Source organism: Nyctereutes procyonoides, unplaced genomic scaffold (genome assembly GCF_905146905.1).
Source record: "Nyctereutes procyonoides isolate TBG_1078 unplaced genomic scaffold, NYPRO_anot_genome, whole genome shotgun sequence".
Lineage (NCBI taxonomy): Eukaryota > Metazoa > Chordata > Mammalia > Carnivora > Canidae > Nyctereutes > Nyctereutes procyonoides.
Genome location: NW_026575052.1, coordinates 12,401,691 through 12,420,334, shown reverse-complemented (window position 1 = coordinate 12,420,334; position 18,644 = coordinate 12,401,691). Strand labels below are relative to the sequence as shown.

The following is an 18,644-nucleotide window of genomic DNA, read 5'->3' as shown; positions in this document are numbered from 1 at the left end:
GGGAGGAGCGCCGTGTGGAGCTGAACGAGCAGCGTGGTCTCTCTGGGCTTCTGGAAAGAACAGGTGACCAGGACCAGGCCAGGCGATTTCTAAATTCCTTCCAGCGCCAGAAAGAACCCTGGAACTTCTTCGTGGCCCAATTCCGCTACGAACTCCCCAGGTCACCTCCCTCCCTCCTGCCCCTGGAGGGCGCCGTCCCTTTAAGTCTAGGTCGGCCGCAGCCCGGGCCAATCACGCAGAACCGAAGTTCTTTAAGGACCAAAGGAGGGAATTCAGCCGGAGCAGGAGGGCGGGGCAGGGGCGTGCCATCCAGCCAATCGGAATCTCCCTGGCCACTAGTGACTCACGTGCAAAGCTCCGCTGACCAATGGCAGGGCCGCCGGGAGGCGGGGCGCTCCCGCTGTGTGACAGCTGTCTGGACCAATGGGCATGTCGCCCGCGGCCTATAAGAGTCCGCTGGGCCCCTGGCTACGGGCTCTAGGGTCGGTTGGTCGTCGCCGTCGGAGGTGTGCCCCGAGTTTGCCTCGCCGTCGCTGCCACCCGGCCCCTGCAGCCACGCCCCTCGCCTTGGCCCAGGCGCTCTCCCCGCCCGTCTCCCCTTGGTCACCCCCCCCACCCCCGGTTTCTGCCGTCGGGGCCCCGGGGCTGGGCTAATGATGCCGTCGGAGAGTGGAGCTGAGAGCCGGGACCAGGCAGCCGCGCAGGTGGGGACGGCTGCGGCCTCGGCGGTGGCCACGGCCGCCCCGGCAGGCGGCGGCCCCGACCCGGAGGCCTCCTCGGCCTCCCTCGGACGGCACCTGAGTGGGCTGGGCTGGCCACAGGTGAAGCGACTGGACGCGCTCCTGAGCGAACCCATTCCCATTCACGGGCGCGGCAACTTCCCCACTCTGAGCGTGCAGCCCCGGCAGATTGTGCAGGTGAGAGGGCCCTGGGCGCGGGCTATCCTATCTCCGACCTGAGGTTCTCGTGCCGGGAGGCACCCAGAGTCTGTCCTGTTCTCTGGACTGCTAGGGAAAATGAGGCTTAGAGAGGGACAGGGATTGTAACGATCTCCCCGAGCATGGATAGCAGAACATGCGCCCTCCCCACTTAGCTTTCCCTTCCCCCGCCTCTGGAGAGCCCGATTCCTCTGGAACCATTCACCCTGGCCCTAGCTAGGAAATGGGAGGAGAGTGGGGAGGGACTTGGCTGTGCTGGGGGTGGGGTGGGTGGCGGCGGCGGCGAGAGAACAGCCCTGCCTGCTAAGAAATAAGATACCAGGGAGCCCTGGATGGGTAGGTGTGCGTGCTTGGGTTAAAATAGTTGTTGGGTGTTTTTTTTTTTTTTTTCATCTCCAAATCTTCATAGTTGGGCTTCACCCACCCACACACACACCCATTCCCTCTCTCAAGGTCCTAGGGGCAGACTTTGTCCTGTGCTCCCACAGCCCTTGGCTCAAGAGCTCCGTAGCTAAGTGGAAAAGCCAAGAAATTCCTTTTTTTTTTTTTTTTTTTTTTTAGATTTTATTTATTCATGAGAGACACAGAGAAAGAGGCAGAGACATAGGCAGAGGGAGAAGCAGGTTCCATGCAGGGAGCCCGATGCGGGACTCGATTCCGGGCCTCCCGGATCATGCCCTGAGCCAAAGGCAGACGCTCAACCACTGAGCCACCCAGGCTTCCCAAAAGCCAAGAAATTCCAATAAGGACTCCCTCTCAGCTCGAGTTGTGGCAGGAGGGGATTAACTAAGCACCAAGCCAGATCTGGTGCCTGCCTGCTGGAGGTGTCCAGTTTAGGTGGTTCTCTCCTTCCCCAAAATTGGAAATGAAGGCTGGCCCTAGTGCCTCCTGAAGAGCAGGAAAAGAGAATTCTGATAGCCCTCTCCCCTTTTTTGGACTCCTTTTCCCATTTACCTAACTTTTAGCACCCCTAAAATTGCTCTTTGATCTGTATAACCTAGGTGCTGTCATACTCTGAAATGCCATAATATGGTAATTGTATCCATTTTCTGGCTGGGGAAGCTGAGGTTCCAAAAGGGGCAGAGAGCTGCCTAAGATTACCTAAAGAGGTGAAAATCAAACCTAAAGAATCATGGGTCTTCCTGGGAGCCACCTGCTGGCAGGTTCAGTGTTTCCTACCCCATCCCTAGTTCCTTCTAAGGCTCAACTTCTAAGTCTTAGGAAAGTCTTCTGATAGAAACCAGAAAATCCAGCCACAATTCCTGTGTATTCCTGCCAGTAGATGGACTTTCTTTCTTGGGAGTTGTCCACAGAAGTGAAGCAGGCCATTCCCCTGCCTCCTACCATCTCAGCCTCCATTGAGGAGGAAGGGTGCCTGCTAGGGGATTACCTCGCCCTCCCTCCCAGGGAATGGGAGGGGGTGGGGGCAGATTCCCCAGGGCTGACTCACCTGCAGCCCCAGTGGTGCTCACTGAGGCATTCCTCAGTAGCTGCCCTGCTGTCATGGGGTAATTAGGAAACCAGTTGAAGCTTTTCTCCCCAGGACACTCAGGTCAACCTTGGGGCCCCAGCTGCTGTATCTCCAGGATGCTGTCCCAGACACAGGGGAAGGAGGAGTCCAGTGTGGAAACTCCCCTCTGCAGGGACAAAGGGTGCTCTGGAGAGGAAGTCCCTGCCAAACTGCCTTTACTGGTGTCCACTCTGTGTCAAGCCCTATTCAGGACACCAGAGCTACAGATGTGCCTGGGACCCCACCTCTCTGCCCTCAAGGTCCTCCCTTGAGAACAGTGTTCTCCTGGACTACGGTCAAAGATGTCCCAGAGCAGGGAGCTGCTGGCTGTGGTGGGGAGAGGCAGGGGAGGCTTCAGAGCTGGCCTGGGAGGTTGGACATCTGGCTTCAGGGCCTGGACTATTCTCCGTTCCCTTTGCTGGGCCCAGTGTCCCCATCTGGTCAACACTGATGAGTTGACTACTCTGGCACACCCTTTCAGGTTCCAAGATCCAAACAGAACAGGTACCTTCATCTGGCCTATACACTTGCACCCACAGGGAAGAAAGTCCATCTGCGGGTGGAAATCTACAGCTGGCAGCTTCACAAACTGTGTTGTGTGTGTGTGTGGTGGGGCAGAGGTGGTCCTGGCTGTGCCTGGGGCATGGACAGTGGTGCTTGGTGTATATGGGGATGAGGGTCATCATGCTGGCTATGTGTGGAGGTGGGGGTGCTGGTGATAAAGGGAGGGATGTTAGGTATGTGTAGTGGGGGAGACTGGTTGTCCATGATTCAAGAATTAGAACCTTTCTCCCTCTGTCTCCCCACAAGACCTAACCTACAGCAGCAATCTGAGCAGCTAGAGATGCTATTCTTGCATATACCTGAGCTAGAGGGATTCATTCTCCTGTATAGGAGTCATCGTGTTGGACCCCCCCCCCCCCCGCCCCCTACAGCTCTGGGATGCCTGGTTCTAATTGAGCTCAGCCACACTTCTTGGCTGTGTGACCTTGGATAAGTCCTTTGCCCTCTATGGGCCCAGGGAATTGAATTAGACATTCAGATCTCTCTAGCTGCAGCCAGAGGGCCTGCATCAGACAGCTCCAGATTTGAGTTTTGTAAGCCTGCTGGTGGACAGCACCTATAGCCCCCTGCAGGTTTTGGCAATGACCCAGGAACAGAGTTTCTGGGGAGGCCCTTGGCACAGGGGAAAGGAGGGTGCAGCCATGGCCCTCTCCATGGCTAGAAAGTCTGATTCAGGAGGCTCCAAGCTGCCCTGCAGTCTTTGGGAGTGGTGGCGGTATCTGGGGTCCGCCTGCCAAGCTGGCTGTAGTCACACCTGGGAGGGAGACACCAGCTGCAGGCTGGCTGACACAGCCGGCCCCATGGCCTGACGTAGGCGATTTAACGAGGATACTGCTACCTACTCACCAGGCCAGATGCCATGCCCTGGGGTGAGCATCAGCCTGGGAGCAGGAGCTGGCATTGAGTAAGGCTCAGTCAGCTCTACTGGGACCCGGGGAGGGGGCTGGTCTGCTCTCTTTGGCCTGCATGGGCGCAGCTGCCAGCTGCCCTCGAGTGTGGGTTACAAGTCCCACAGGCCGGACTGTGGCAACTGGCCCCTGACCTCCAGCTTCTCCAGCCTGTCTGGCCAAGGCATCTCCCTTTCCTAACTGCCTTGCCTCTGGGCTGCAGTGACTGGAGGGTCACCTCTTTGAAATTTTGAAAGTGAGGGAGGATTAGAACCCTAGTTTCTGGTCTCTACTCCTTCTAAACCCTGGGATGGCAATGTGATGGAAGGAGAGTCTGCCCCACCTGGATTTGAAGGCACCTCTACATGATCTTGGGCAGATGACTATGCTCCTGTGAGTCTTGGTTTCCCCATCTATAACTCGGAGATCATAAAGAGCTGTCCCCAATAGGGGCACCGGCTGGCTCAGTCAGTGGAGCATGTAACTCTTGATCTCAGGGTTGTGAGTTTGAGCCCCATGTGGGGTGTAGGCATTACTTAAAAAGAAAATCTTTAAAACGAGGTATTAAAAAAAAAAAGTTCTATCCCCCATAGATTGTGGTGAGAAGGTCCAGGTATTCAATAGGTGGCTAACTGGTATTCCTTTCCCACCCCCCATCCCCACAGCTCCTCCTCAGCATGTTCCTGATGGCCAGTTGCTGACCCCCGTAGCCATCACAATACCTTCCCCTAGTCGGGATCCTCCTCCCGGAAGCCTTCCTGGAGGGAGCCGCCCGCCTCAGATTGCCCCACTGCGGCTTGCCTCCTCAGCACTTAAGTGCATTCTTCGCAGTAATTCCTGAGAAGCAAGGAGGGCAGCCCAGCCCAGTGGTGCGCGCTGACTTGGCAGCAAGGCGGGGTTGCAGAATCACTCAGGGCAGGAATGCTGCTTGGTCACTTTCAGGACTGTGCGTGAAGCACCCTGGGTTACTGAGAAAACTGAATGTCCAGGCCCAGCTCCTTCTCCCCACATGGTCCTAGGCCCAGAGAGATGCCTCTGGCCAAAGAAACAGACTCCAGATGCCTGGTAGGTTTGCCGGTCACGTTCCTGTGTCAGCAGACAAGGTCTGCTGCATCTCTTCCCACTTGGGCTGGGCGCTGAACGCCTCCTGAGATGATCATCCCAAGAGCAGAAAAGGTCTGGGTTTTCACCCCCAGCCTCGCCACTTCCGAATATCCTCCCCACTCGAACCTTAGAGGTCTCACCACTGCAAACCTCAGGTTCCTCGGCTCTAAAACAAGTGCTGTGTTTGCTTCACAGAGTCCTTGGAAAGATGAGTTAAGATGAATATATCATAGTCAAAAGAGCATGCAAGGGCTGGAGAATCCAACTGACCTGAGCTCCAGGCTCAGCCTGGCTACTCTCTGACCTTGGACGTGTTTCTTAACCTCTCTGTGCCTCTGGTCCCCCATCTGTAAATTGAGATAATAATTCTCAAATACAGGATTTTTATGAAGGTTAATGTAGTAAGGCATGTGAATCTCAATTACATTCCCAACACATTTGAGCAGTTAGCATCATGCCTGGCACAAAATGAAGTGTTTTACTTGCAGCTTTAGAGATGTAGAGTAGCCTAGTGGTTAAGACCTGAACTGAGTTTAATTCACCGGCTATGTGACCTTGGGCAAGTTACTTGGCCTCTCTGTGCTTCTATTTCTCCATCTGTAAAATGGGAATAATAGTACCTACCCTTTGAGGTAGGTACTAATTGTGAGAATTATACAAGTTTATATCCTAACGTATAAAGTGCTTAGACAGGACCTGACATTTAGTAAATTCTACATATGTGTTTGCTATCATTAGTGCTGTTCTTTTGGAGTCTTTCCTCCAAATGAGCCATTCTCCAGGTTAGGAAATCGAAGCTGTAGAGGGTCAAAAGACTTTCTAAAGGCATGACAGCTGATAAGCGGTCAACGCGGTTAATGTTGGTGTGCTTATTACACGGAATCCCGTAGTAGCCCGGGGGGCCCAGGATCCTGACCCCTCTCTCTCCTGCTGTCTCTCCGGCAGGTGGTCCGCAGCAGCCTGGAGGAGCAGGGACTACGAGTGCATGGGGTGCGGTTACACGGCTCTGCTGCCAGCCATGTGCTGCACCCAGAGAGTGGCCTGGGCTACAAGGACCTGGACCTGGTGTTCCGTGTGGACCTGCATGGGGAGGCGTCTTTCCAGCTGATCAAGGAGGTAGTGCTGGCCTGCCTGCTGGACTTCCTGCCGGCCGGTGTGAACCGAGCCAAGATCACTCCACTGACACTCAAGGAGGCATACGTGCAGAAGCTAGTGAAAGTGTGTACCGACACGGACCGCTGGAGCCTCATCTCGCTGTCCAACAAGAGTGGCAAGAACGTGGAGCTCAAGTTCGTGGACTCGGTCAGGCGCCAGTTTGAGTTCAGTATAGACTCCTTCCAGATCATCCTGGACTCCCTGCTGCTGTTTGGCCAGTGCTCATCCACCCCCATGTCTGAGGCCTTCCACCCAACGGTGACAGGCGAGAGCTTGTATGGGGACTTTGCCGAGGCCCTGGACCACCTGCGGCACCGTGTCATCGCCACGCGCAGCCCCGAGGAGATTCGTGGCGGTGGCCTCCTCAAGTACTGCCACCTCCTGGTGCGGGGCTTCAGGCCAAGGCCCAGCACCGACGTGCGCGCCCTGCAACGTTACATGTGCTCCCGCTTCTTCATCGACTTCCCGGACCTGGTGGAGCAGCAGCGCACACTGGAGCGCTACCTGGAGGCCCACTTCAGTGGGGCCGACTCAGCCCGCCGCTACGCCTGCCTGGTGACACTACACCGCGTGGTCAATGAGAGCACTGTGTGCCTCATGAGCCATGAGCGTCGCCAGACACTGGACCTCATCGCCACCCTGGCGCTCCAGGCACTGGCTGAGCAGGGCCCGGCCACGGCAGCCGCCCTGGCCTGGCACCCCTCGGGCCCCGACGGGGTTGTTCCCACCACCGTGAGTTACTACGTGACTCCTGTGCAGCCCCTGCTGGCTCGGGCCCACTCCTACCCCACCTGGCTGCCTTGTAACTGACTCAGACCCTGGCCAGAAAGTACTGGGCCCACGCTGATGGAGCGGGGCCTCCAGGAGTGTGCAGAGGATGCCACCAGAAACAGGCAGCCTGTGCTGAGTGGCCCAGCACTGCTGCAAGGTTGGGCCTTTGACTGAACACACTGGACCCCACTCATCCCCAAGTGAGGCCCCCATGGGCTTAAGGCCAAGCTGAGGTTCTTGATTGGCCTTTGGGTTATTGCACCCCACTTTGGAGCAGCATAACTATGGGGTGTGGGGGCTCTTTGTCTTGGGGGTCAATTGCCTTCAGGAGACAAAACCTGTTTGGGGTGATAGCCTCAATGCTCATCATCTTAGGCTGATTTCTGTGGCCTAGAAAGGGTCTTTTTGGGTAAAGCCAGCCCATAGTGATCCCAGCAGCCTCTGAAGACCTACAGCCCACACAATAGCTAAAATATGGTATGTTATACAAACTACTCACTTTGGATTGAGCCAGGCCCCTAAGAGGGCCTGGCGATCCAACCTGATTAATCACTGGGAGGAGGGAAACTGAGGCAGGAGGCAGCTACCTGGGTTTGCAGAGGGATAAGTTTAGCCCAGATTCCAAACACCCCTACCCCAAGCTGTCGAGGTTTGTGGTGAGCAAGAGCCAAGCTGCCAGGGGTGGGACACAGCCCATGCCCTTTCTGGACTGTTGCTCTCTTCCTCTGTGTTGTGAGGATCCCTCTGTCTAGAAGCTTGTTCTTCAAAGGGTGCTGGGCCCAGAATGGCCACAGTCAAGTGCTCCCACCCCACTGGCCTGGTTACAGGGTCTGCACTTGGAGGAAGGGAACCATGCCCCCCACCTCCTTTCCCATCCCTCTGGATTTGTCACCATTTTGCACTCTTAACACCTGCCAATAAAGATTGTCTACACTAAACCTAGCACCCTGATTTCTCCTGGGAGAAGGACCTTCCCTGGCAGTGGGGGCTCTGGCTGCCTCTCCCAGCCTGTGTCTGGCTTGTGTTGTGGGCAGGGACATTTAGGTGGGTTGGTGTCTGAATCCTGGGCTGTGGCTGAGGGATTGCATCTCCTTCTCTCAACCCCAGCCCCGGCTGAAGGACTATGCCAGGAGCTCTCATCTAGAACATGTGACTTATACCTGCTAATTGCCTCAGCAAGTCTCTTGTTAAAGAGTAAATTTGTCAGTATTTCCTACCTGGAGTCCTGATGACCCTGGATTTGGCCTCACACTCCAGGGCTAGGACTGCTTGACTCCAGCTTTGCCCACCCAACCCTACTCCTTCTCAGGAGGCTGGCAGACAAGCTGAGTGAGTTTGAATTGGAGACCCCTTCAGACTGGGGGTCTTCTAGCATCTTCCAGAATGAGAGCTCAGGTTTGGCCTCCCTACCTGAGAAAGGGGTTCCATCAGTTCTCTGGCTCCCTCTCTAACTGCCAAGCACTGATAGGCACACTCTGGCCTGCCCTAAACAGGTCTCCTAGAGGGACAGGGTCTCTCCTTTTCAAATCCAGCCAGGGCCCTGTCAGGCTCTCGGGGAGCTATTCCCTCAGGGCATCAGCCAGTCACTGGCCTGGACGCTGCCCACTGTTTACCCAGCCCCTTTGATCCAGGGATTGCAAAGCCCTTAACATATTCAGCCTCATTAGTGGTTTCTGAAGTGGTGGCTTTGATGGTTTCAGCCAGGGTAAAAAAAAACAAAAAACAAAACAAAAAACAAGGCCACAGAGGAGGCCCCAGGTGACTTGGGTGAGTCCAGCCACCTCACCTGCTCAATGAGTCCCTGCAGTGCTCGAAAGGGCTAGGACATTGCGTGGAAAGAGTTTCTTGGCTTGGTAACTGAAAGCAGCCTGCCATCCCACCCTATTTGTGCCCACCCAGCTCCGGGCCTGGAAGAGAATAAGTTTCTCCCAGCTCCCAATGGGGGCATGAGGGGGGTGTTCACCGGGTAAGAACACAGGTTTGGCTTGTTGGGGTGGGCAGTAGGGTTCACCTGGATATGGTTGTTTTAGTAAGAAAGCTAGACACCCACAGTATGTGTGTAGACACTGCATTCAGACCACCATGTGCCAGTGACCCAGGTAGGAGCAGAATACATCAGCAAACAAAAGATCAAGATTCCCTACTCCCATGAAGATTACAGAAAATAAACTAAATTATATAGTCTGAGAAGGTCAATGATGCTTACAAGTATGTAGTAGGGCAAGGGTTTGGAAGTGCTGGGGTACTGATTTTTAAAGGTCAGGTTGGACCTCATCGAAAGGGTGACATTTAATCAAACAAAGACTTAAAGGCAGACTGGATGGCAAGTCATGCGGTGTCTGGGGAAAGAGCTTCTGGGCAGAGAGAATCTGTTAATGTGCACATGCTCCTGGCAGGCGTGTCTGGGGGAGGACACATGTGCCTGAGGGTGTCTGGCCGACCTTGCTCAGGCGTGTGTGCACACCGCTGCTGGTCTGCAACATGCATGGGTGTGAAATGTGGGAGAGCCTGAGCAGGAGTTCCTGGTAACAGCTGCTGTTTCTGGAGCCTCTCCTCTAGGCCAGGCACTGCTAACGGCTTCACGGTCACTACCTCTCATTTTATCCTTGAGAGAAGAATGATTGTTATTTCCACCTTTACAGACAAGGAAGCTGGTGTCAGAGAGAGGTCAAAGTGTGGCTGGCTCCAGAGCCGTTGCTGTGAACCCCTGAACTCTCCTGCTCCTACACTCTGATTTCATGTGGATAAGTGAGACAGTGTGTCTTCTGTACATACATGTGATGGAGCATGTTTGGTGTGTGACAGTTTGTACTGCTGTGCATTTACCATTTTATGTAGGACTAGGGCAGTGTAGCAGTGTGCTGAGATGTACAATTTCTTGATGTACATGACACCAGCCATAGCTTGCAGTGACCATGTCAGAGGCCCATGATGGCAGCAGGTGTGCCTGTGGGTGTGTTTGGGGGTGGTGCCATGTTTCTGGGTGTGAAAAAAACAATGACTCAGTGGCTGGCATTATTTGCTCATGGACAGTTCCTGCAGCCATCTAAGATGCCAGGACAGGTGGAAATCAAGAACTGGGAACCAGAGCCAGAGAGGGGAAGGCTGCAGGAGGAAAGCCCACGCCCCAATCCCCTGCAGTGCTTGCCCAGCAACAGTCCACCCACCACCCCTCATGGGCCATGGTGGGTGGCAGCGCTTCAAAGGGGAAAGAGGCACTGCTATGAACTTTGGGGAACAGAAGACATGCCCTCAAGCAGTGAGTGTGACCCCTCCAGTCCCACACTCTCTTCTCCATGTTTTGAGCCCTGAGGAGGCTGCCCTCTGTGGACTGTGTATCAATGGCTCTCTTGTTCTCAACCTTCCTGTTGAGTTCAGGCAATGAGAGGCCCCAGCAGGAGACTGAAAGGAGGAGAATGGGGTGTTTTGTCCGCCTGCTATCTCTCCCCACCCCACCCCCCCTGCACCAGGCTGCCATAGTTGGCTGCATCTCTGTCAAAGACCACTGCTCTTGTCAGGGATGCCCTCCACACAGCTACCCCCTCTGGTCCTGTGCCCTCCCTCCCCCTCCCCCTTCTCCCTGTAAAGGCTCCCCACTCTTGCTAGCCCCAGGGAGCTGCACCCATCCCTTGTTCTCTTTTTAAGCCCACCTGTTTGGAAATACTTTTTTTTAAATCTCTTCCCAGTTTGAGGGTGGCTCATCTGCTGCTGGGGCCCTGACTTACAAACAGGTCCCTATCATCACCAACACAGTCACACACAACCCCCCCCCGCCCCCCGCCAATCCTCATGCTGTCACATTATCACAGACATGCACCACCTTCTCCATGTGACATGGTCTCATGTATGCACCCCCCACCCCCTAGCTTCCTCCTCCCATCCTTAACTGGGGCAGACTTCCCAGGGAGGGTCAGCCTGGAGCCAGAGCAAGGGGAAAGCACTCTGCAAACCAGTCCACAGGGCCAGACTGCTGACCCAGCTAAACCGAAGCTGCTCAAGGAACTGCCAACTTAAAAGAGTCGTGAGAGACACACACAAAGGAAGGGCAGTAGGGACACTAGGCAAAGTCAACCTCAAAACCACATGCCTTTGTCTCACGTCACTGAAATTTATTCTTCCTGAATGTATAAATCAGGGGACTGATTCAACATACATTCATTTTGCGGAATACAATTTCTGGGTTGTATGTGAGTAAATGTGCCCCCCGCCCCTTCCCTATATTTTCAGGATATTTGAATAAATATGCTCCTTTTTTTTTTATTTAAAACTTTGTTTTGAATGTTTAGGTTGCCACCACCTCTCCCTGAGAATGAGGTGCCCCTCCCCTTGGAGCCAGCTGAGATCATCTTTCTGAGGGGCCCAAAGGCACACCCCTAGGCAGAGAAGGCGAAGGCAAGGACAGTGGAGGAGGGAAACAGATTTCTCAGACCAATATTTCCCCTCAAACAGGCCTCCCAGCATTGTCAGGGTGAGAAGCAATGACATCGACCACAATGGAGACCCCAGCTGTGCTGTGACTTAAGAATGACAACTCTATTTTAAAAGAAAGCCTTTTCATTTTCACACTGGAAATGTTTGCTGCTTTCTTAAATAATCTGATTGCAACTCAGAGGACCTGTTGTAACATTTCCAATCACACAGTGTCAGCCAAAGTCAAATGTGGCTTAGACTACAGGCACCTTCCCCAGAACCGAGCACCTAGCCGCCGTTGAGTGCAAGGCCCTCGTGATGGGAGGATGGTGCCAAGATCATACGGGATCAATTTGTTTAAGGTTGTGGGACGTCTTCCTGGAGGAGGTGCCCAGGAGCAGGAGCAGAATCCAGGAGTCCAGATCCATAGAGTGAAGGCTCTGAGGAGCTGGGAGGAGCTAGAAAGAATCATTTCAAGAGCTTTAATTACCTTCTTCCCGCAGCCACCCAACCCCACCCAAACTCTTCGACATTTGCGTCAAGAGGGACCAATGTGGATAGAAGGTACAGAGCAATATTATGGAACAGGGCTCCACTGGCTCCTGCTCTGGAAGGGATGGGGGCTCCTGGGGTAAGCAGAGGTTCCCTTGGGCCTTGTCCTTGGCTGGGATCCCCACTGGTCTGAGCAGCTGGAATGGAATGTTCCTGGGAAGAAAAGCCTGCCCCTCCACCACCTCTCCCCTTATGGAGTTCCCCAGAGCCCACAGTGGGGGGAGAAGGGGGATTGTTCCAGGGATTCCTGATATGGCGATGCTCTGGGGAAGCAAAGGCCCACACTGCCTGGGGGCTCTGTCCTGGCAGCCTCTACTGGGCTAGGTAGATTGGATCTATCAAACATTTATGAATCTCCACCATGTGCCATTCAATAGTCAGGAGTTATCTCCTCTCCAGCTCCCCAATAAAACATACACATACACATGAAACTGGGAAGTCATTTGCCTGAGGTCTTTCAGCTGAGAAATTACAGGCAAACACTGAACCCCAGATCTGTCTTATTCCAAACTAGGGGTGCTTTCTGCCCCCACCATGGAGCCTGTCATCCTCCTCCTCTGCCATCCCAGGCTGTTTGCTCTCCTGGGCACCCAACATTCTAACTAGGCGTGCAGAGAGAGGAGGTAACCCTCCAAGGCAAGCCCAGGCCCTGAGCATCGTTGGCTGGCCCTTGCCTGAAGCAAGGTGTGCTGACTCAGCCTGACTCACCCCCCCCCCAGAGCCCAGACAACCAGGGTGGGGAGCCAACTTCCAGGGGTGTGCCCAGACCTTGGTGGTGGTGATGGGGTGGGGGGATGCACTTTCTGCCACCCTCCCCGCATCTCATCACATCCTTCCCAGATCTGAGGTTCAGGGGTCACGGTACTCAGACTTAAAGAGTAAGACCCAGAAACCCCCTCAAATGGAGCCCTTTTTAGCCTGATAAATGAAAAGCCACATAGACTAATGTTTAAAGGACCTCTTATTTACAGGCTCTATATCCTTGAGCAAGTCATCTGCCCTCCCTGATCCTTAGTTTCCTCATCCATGGAAATGAGGATAATAACCCCTACTTTGCAGAGTAGCTGGAAGGATTATAAGAGATAAAGGGTGTGAAGTGCTCAGCACAGTGCCTAGCATGGAGGTGATTAATATATTTCAGAACCAAGGAACTTGGCCAGGGTTTGACTAATGGAAGTTCAAGGACTAGTAGAGGAAGAAATAGGCTGGAGATCTCCCAGCTTTCCCAAGTGCCTCCTCCCCCGGGCTGTAAAGCAGGGAGCCTCTCATTAATCTGAGAAGCCTGGCTATTGGGTTTTCTCTAGGGACCCAGCAGGTGGGAATAGGGGGGCAGGGAAGCCTCCTAGAGACTGCCTACTACAAGCTTGGAAGCACCTTGGTCATGATGACCTGTTGTTTAAGCCTAGTTTCTAGGAAGCCTCCCTGGTCCCCAGGTGGCTGAAGAATGGGATGTTCGGATCAATGATGGGTGTAACAAATCTGTGAGGAGCGAAAAGGACTACAGTCTTTCCCTCAGACGGTGACTGCCAACCAGGGCGACCTTTTTCCAGGAAAGTCTTTCCTCGTGAAACTTTTTCTTGAGGTCCGAGGCCCGGCCCAACCACAGGCCCAACATTACGCCCCTTCTCTGAATGACCGCCATACCCGCTCGTTCTGACAGACCTTAAAACCCAAGACCTGCGTGAAGGAAGGCTCTGCGTGACGGGAGGGGGCTGGTCGGGGGCGGGGACCCTGGGGAACCTAGCTTGCTCCAGGCCACGCCCCCACTCCCCGGGAAGCAGCCCCACACTGCCCTCTGGTGGCGCCGCCCAGAGATGCCTTCGCTTGGTTAGGGCCCTCCAAAAGAGGAAAAGGCTTATCCAAGGGGAGGGGCAAGTTTAAATTAGAACCCTCAACTTTCTCCCAGCCCTAAGCACTGGGCTGAAGAAGGGCTCCTGTTCTTATTTCCCTTTGCTGAAATCCCAGATTCACTGCTGGCCATCGATATTCTCGAGATTCCCAGGGCTGTGGCCATCAACAAGGTGTTGAGGAAGGGCACCCCGGTGGCTCAGTTGAGCGTCTGTCTTCAGCTCAGGCTCAGGTCATGATCCCAGGGCCCTGAAATCGAGCTCCACAGCGAGATCCCTGCTCAGTGGGGAGCCTGCTTCTCCCGCTCCCTCTGCCCCTCCTCTCTGCTCATGCTCTCTCTCTCTCTCTCTCTCTCTCTCTCAAATTTTTTTTAAAGTGTTCAGGAAGCTGGGAAGGGGGTGGGGGATGCTGTCAGTCACCAGACCAGAGGCTATAGTTATTTGTGAAGCCTTCCAACAACACAAATTGCCCAGTCCCAGAGGGACCCCTGGGATAGTTACCACCAGGGATGGTTGCCTCGAGGAGAGCTGGGAGACACCAACCCTTAAAAGCAGAGACCCTCTGAATCAGTGTTCCTTCTTGAGCCCCTGGACTGATTACACTGAGGAAAAAATGGAGCCTCTCAGACGGGGTTGGGTGGGCCAGACAGGGGTGGGGAAGTGGCTTTTATTAGCTGGCTGGGGAATAGTGGGCAGCGCACTGAATCGTGAGTTCAAGTCACTGAGCACTGTATGCCTGGGCCAAGGCCCTTGGTGAGAGGCAGTGGGACATCTGGCAGGGGGGGAGGGGGACAGAGCTGCCTGTGACACTAGGACCAATCACCATCTCCTACAGACATGCATCACTTTCTCAGCAAGAGCCATCTCTAATTCCTCCCTCCCCACCTCCTCCAAATCGGGACAAAGCTGATGACCAATAAATCCCAGAGAAAGGCAACATCGTCATGGCACAGAGCACTTTACACCATTAGCTAAAAGCTTCTCTGGACCAAATGCCCCTCTCCTGTACAACACAGAAAATGAACAGTGCTGGCTGCAGTCCAGTGCTGCAGCTTGAGCTCCTCACTGTCACCTCCAAGAAGTCCTTGTCCTCTCTGGGCCTCTAGACCCCAAATGAACTAAGTAGCTTCAGAAGGTTCTCCCTTTCCACGGAGGCCAGAGGATCCCAGGGCCCCTCACTGCTCTCCTGGACCCCACACTAAGACTCCCTGAGACTGCCTCCTGGACTTCCCTTCCCTATGAGAATGGGTTTGGAAAGGCCTGGTTGTCAGAAAGCAGCCCTAAAGTTTGGTACCTGAGGAGAGAGAGAGGAAGTGCTGATGAGACTTTAGGTTAGGGCCCCGGGGCTCTGCCTTTCAGAACAATGCACCTGACCCTCAAGACTCTAGGATTAAACCAGATTCCTGTGACTCTGAAGTTTTCATCCTACCCTCTCTTCCCTATTCCCAAGCCCTGACATGAGGAAGGACAGCTGTGTACAGAGAAGGACTGAGGAAACTGGCCCAAAGAGGAGGCAGAGTTGTTCTAGGCCACACAGCAGACGGGCTGCACACCAGCTCTTTGGAGCCCCTGCCCCTGGGCAGGGAGGAGACACTATGGGAAGGACACACACAGGCCTAGAACCTAGTTCTGTCCAGTCGTGACATGTGACCTTGCCACTCCATAAAATGAGTACTTTAAAAAGTAGCTCCTAGCTCCACCAGCAACAGCACTGCCTGTTTCTAGGTGTGATTTTTAAAAAATAAAGCATTCCTCCATCACTTAAGGGGGGGGGGAGAAGAAGGACCTCTGCCCTGTGTTAACCTCACTACAGCCCTTCCCAGAGGTGAGGATAAGCACTTCACAGATGGAAAAGGGAGGTTGAAGTCCAATCAGCTGATGAGCAGCAAAGCAGCAGCCTGGCCATTTACCGCTTGGAGGATGGGGAGGGGGTCGAGTAGGGGCCGGTGGTTCCTGAACGGCATGTGGACAGGAAGAGAAGTCAATCTCATTTCAGGTCTGGCCCTTTAAGGCCCCCCTTTCTAGAAGCAGATGACATACCTGCCCCCTTGGGGCCTGTTAAAGGATGTAACCTGGCTCCATTCCTGGCAGAGCCATCTTAGAGACAGGTTAGGAGCGGGGCCCCTAGGAGAGCAGGTGCAGCGTTAGGCAGTTACCAAACACCCTACCCTGGTTATCTACGTCAGGAGGTACGCTTGGCAAAACTGCTTGAGAGCGTGAGAAAACATCTGCCTCCTAGAAGTGGAAGGGCCTAAGTATGATGGAAACAAATCCTCAACTTCTCTGGGATTCCATCCCCTCAAATGGGAAACAGGGGCTTAGGGAGAGAACTCGGGGGTACGTCGCTGGCCCAACCCCTACCCCATCCCGGGACCTCATTATTCTGTCCTCCCCAAGGTGTGGAGCTGGGCAGTTCCAGAAAGCAGCAGTCTCAAGGGCAAGACTCTCCTGACAGCCACAAGGGACCCAGGAAAGGCAACGCGGGCGGGGGGCTGGGGGCGGGGGGGGGCGGGGGAGGCCTGCGTCAGTGCCGCAGGCTCCAACTGGGAAAAAGTTTGCCGGCAAGCCCCTCCCGGAACCTGAGCATCTTCAGTTTATCCAGCTCTACAACGGGGACGTTCTGCAACCACCTCACTCCCCGGGAGGGCTGGGAGAGGCAGAAACAGAGTGGCCGGCTCAGTAGGGACCCGGAGGCCTCCAGAAGCCCCAGGGAAGGGGGACTCGCCGCCCCGCCCGCCCCCTCAGACGCGCCAGCCGCTGAGACCGCACCTCAGCCTCCTTCACTGCGCCCCCGGCCCCCGACTGTCTCTTCCTGGGGTCTGTCAGTTCGTCCATCCTCGCCGGCGACGCCGTCCATCCAGCCGACGTGCCGGTCCGTCGTCGGCACCTCCGCGACGGCCTGTCGGGGGGCCTGGGGTCCCGGCGCCGAGGTCAGCGCTGGGGGGAGGCGGGGCCGCGGGGCGGGCTGCGGCGGAAGGGCGAGTCGGGCTCCGGGCCGTGGCCCCGCCGCAGGCGCCCGGCGCCCCAGGGCACGCAGCCACCCAGGCCCAGGGCCGAGGCGAGCAGCGCGGGCGGGCGGCCGCGGCGGCCGCGGCGCTGGCCCTTCTTGAGGCGCGAGCCGTGCGCCGCCAGGTAGAGCTCGGCCTGCGCCACGCCGCCGCTGAGGCGGCCCAGGCTCTCGGCGCGGTGCGCTAGGCGCAGCTCGGCCGCCAGGAAGACGCGGTGCAGCTGCAGCACACGGCTCTCCAGCTCCGACACCAGGCGCCGGTGGCCCTCCACCTCCAGCAGTCGCCGCCGCGCTTCGGCCAGCTCCAGCGCGCGGGCCCCCGCCCCCGCCGCCGCCGCCGCCGCCGCCGCGCCCCCTGCCGGCCCGGTGCCCCCGGCGCCCCCGTTAGCGCCCTGGCGCCAGCGCTGCAGCTCCTGCCCGTCCGCCGGGGCCGCGTCGGCCGGCGACGAGACCTGAGCCGGGGTCGGAGTCAAGGTCGGAGTTGGGGGCGGGGGCTGAGGGGACGACAGGAGCTCCCGGGGCGGCGGCGGCGGGGACCCGGGTTCCGCGGTCCCTTCCTGGGCCCCCGGGCCGCAGGCGCTGATGCGGCAGCCCGGCATCCCCCGCCCCCCGGCGGCCTGCAGCGGTGGGTCCGCGGGTCTGGCCAGCTGCCCCCCGCGAGGGGGAAGACCGACTCCGCGCGCGCGAGAGAGAGATGCCGCGGCAGCCCCCGCGCCGGCCGCGGGCGAGTTTTATAGCGCACGGGGCGGGGCGATGGGCGGCACAGCCAATCAGAGACTGGCATTCCCGAACCCGCCTCCCCGGCCCCGCCTGCTCAGGACCCTGCCCAAACCCTTCGGGCCCCTGGTCCTTCTTCCGGCTCTGCCCTGCTGGGGCATCCGATCCCCATCCACCTCCCCCAAAATTTGGGGTGAAAGAGGACCGCATCTTTTCTGCTCGGGTCCCTGAGGCATAAGCTCTGGTAACTGGTGCTTAGAAATCATGGACTCCAGTCCGCTCGCGGCGTAGGGTGGGGCGGAGGGCGGGGATTCTTGAGGCCACACCGTGTGCGGTGAGAGTCTTGGACTAGAACTCAGGAGACTTGACTCCTTGCGCAGTGCTCCTTCCCGTACCGCACAGCCTAATGCGTTCTGCCGGGTCTGGACCACCAGTCTCGCCAGGACCCCTTCTCTAATCTCCCTGGTCAGTGGCGAGGTTAATGTAGAGGGGTGGCTGGCGTCCCTGTGGGGATATGGCCCTGTTGGTTCCCCGCCAAGGAAGTCCTTGACTTGCAGAACAACCTACAGCGCACCCGCTGAGCCTGGCATGGCTTTCACAAAGGAGCCCCAGGCCCCATGGTGTGCAAAATTCTTTGTGTCCTTGCTCCTATTTGCTCCTCCCAAAATATAGATATCCCAACATCTAGAAACAGAGGGGGAAACAGCCCCAGAAGGTGCAGTGGTACCTTGCCCAAGGTTCCGTTGCAGGTCAGTGGCTGAATCTGGACCACTGAATGAGACCAGGTGGGCCATTCATGCCCTCTGGGAGCTCAGATACCTGGGTCTCTCGTCATTGAGGGACCCTCCTTAAATGGGACTTTAGTCATCTTGGCAAAATGGTAAGACTGAACCCTGCTGGGCAGCCCTGGTGGCGCAGCGGTTTAGCGCCGCCTGCAGCCCAGGGCGTGATCCTGGAGACCCTGGATTGTGTCCCACATTGGGCTCCCTGCATGGAGCCTGCTTCTCCCTCTGCCTGTCTCTGCCTCTCTCTCTCTGTCTCTATGAATAAATAAATGAAATCTTTTTTAAAAATGTTAAAAAAAAAGAAAAAGACTGAGCCCTGCCCATTTTTCCTTGGAGAAGAAGTGACCCTGCTTTATTGCCTCCAAACACTCAGACATCATGGCCCTGCCTCAGTTTC

At 56.0% G+C, this 18,644-nt stretch overlaps 2 protein-coding genes across 2 annotated transcripts; one reads left to right on the top strand and one right to left on the bottom strand.

Annotated features, from left to right (window-relative positions):
* The first annotated feature begins 479 nt into the window (after nt 1-479).
* Nucleotides 480-7,867, top strand: TENT5B (terminal nucleotidyltransferase 5B). The gene is made up of 2 exons (XM_055331985.1): nt 480-917; nt 5,949-7,867. The coding sequence occupies exons 1-2, from the start codon at nt 654-656 to the stop codon at nt 6,966-6,968; spliced, it is 1,284 nt and encodes a 427-aa protein (XP_055187960.1). The 5' UTR covers nt 480-653; the 3' UTR covers nt 6,969-7,867.
* A 133-nt stretch (nt 7,868-8,000) lies between these two features.
* Nucleotides 8,001-17,434, bottom strand: TRNP1 (TMF1 regulated nuclear protein 1). The gene is made up of 2 exons (XM_055331986.1): nt 16,508-17,434; nt 8,001-11,797 (listed from the first exon to the last, which is right to left on the bottom strand). Exon 1 carries the CDS (start codon nt 17,342-17,344, stop codon nt 16,670-16,672), a length of 675 nt encoding a protein of 224 aa, XP_055187961.1. The 5' UTR covers nt 17,345-17,434; the 3' UTR covers nt 8,001-11,797; nt 16,508-16,669.
* Between the last annotated feature and the right edge of the window lie 1,210 nt (nt 17,435-18,644).

Coding starts and splice junctions, on each gene's coding strand:
- TENT5B (XM_055331985.1), top strand. CDS start 654: ATGATGCCGTCGGAGAGTGGAGCTGAGAGCCGGGACCAGGCAGCCGCG. Junction 918..5,948: donor AGCCCCGGCAGATTGTGCAG/GTGAGAGGGCCC, acceptor TCTCTCCGGCAG/GTGGTCCGCAGCAGCCTGGA.
- TRNP1 (XM_055331986.1), bottom strand. CDS start 17,344: ATGCCGGGCTGCCGCATCAGCGCCTGCGGCCCGGGGGCCCAGGAAGGG.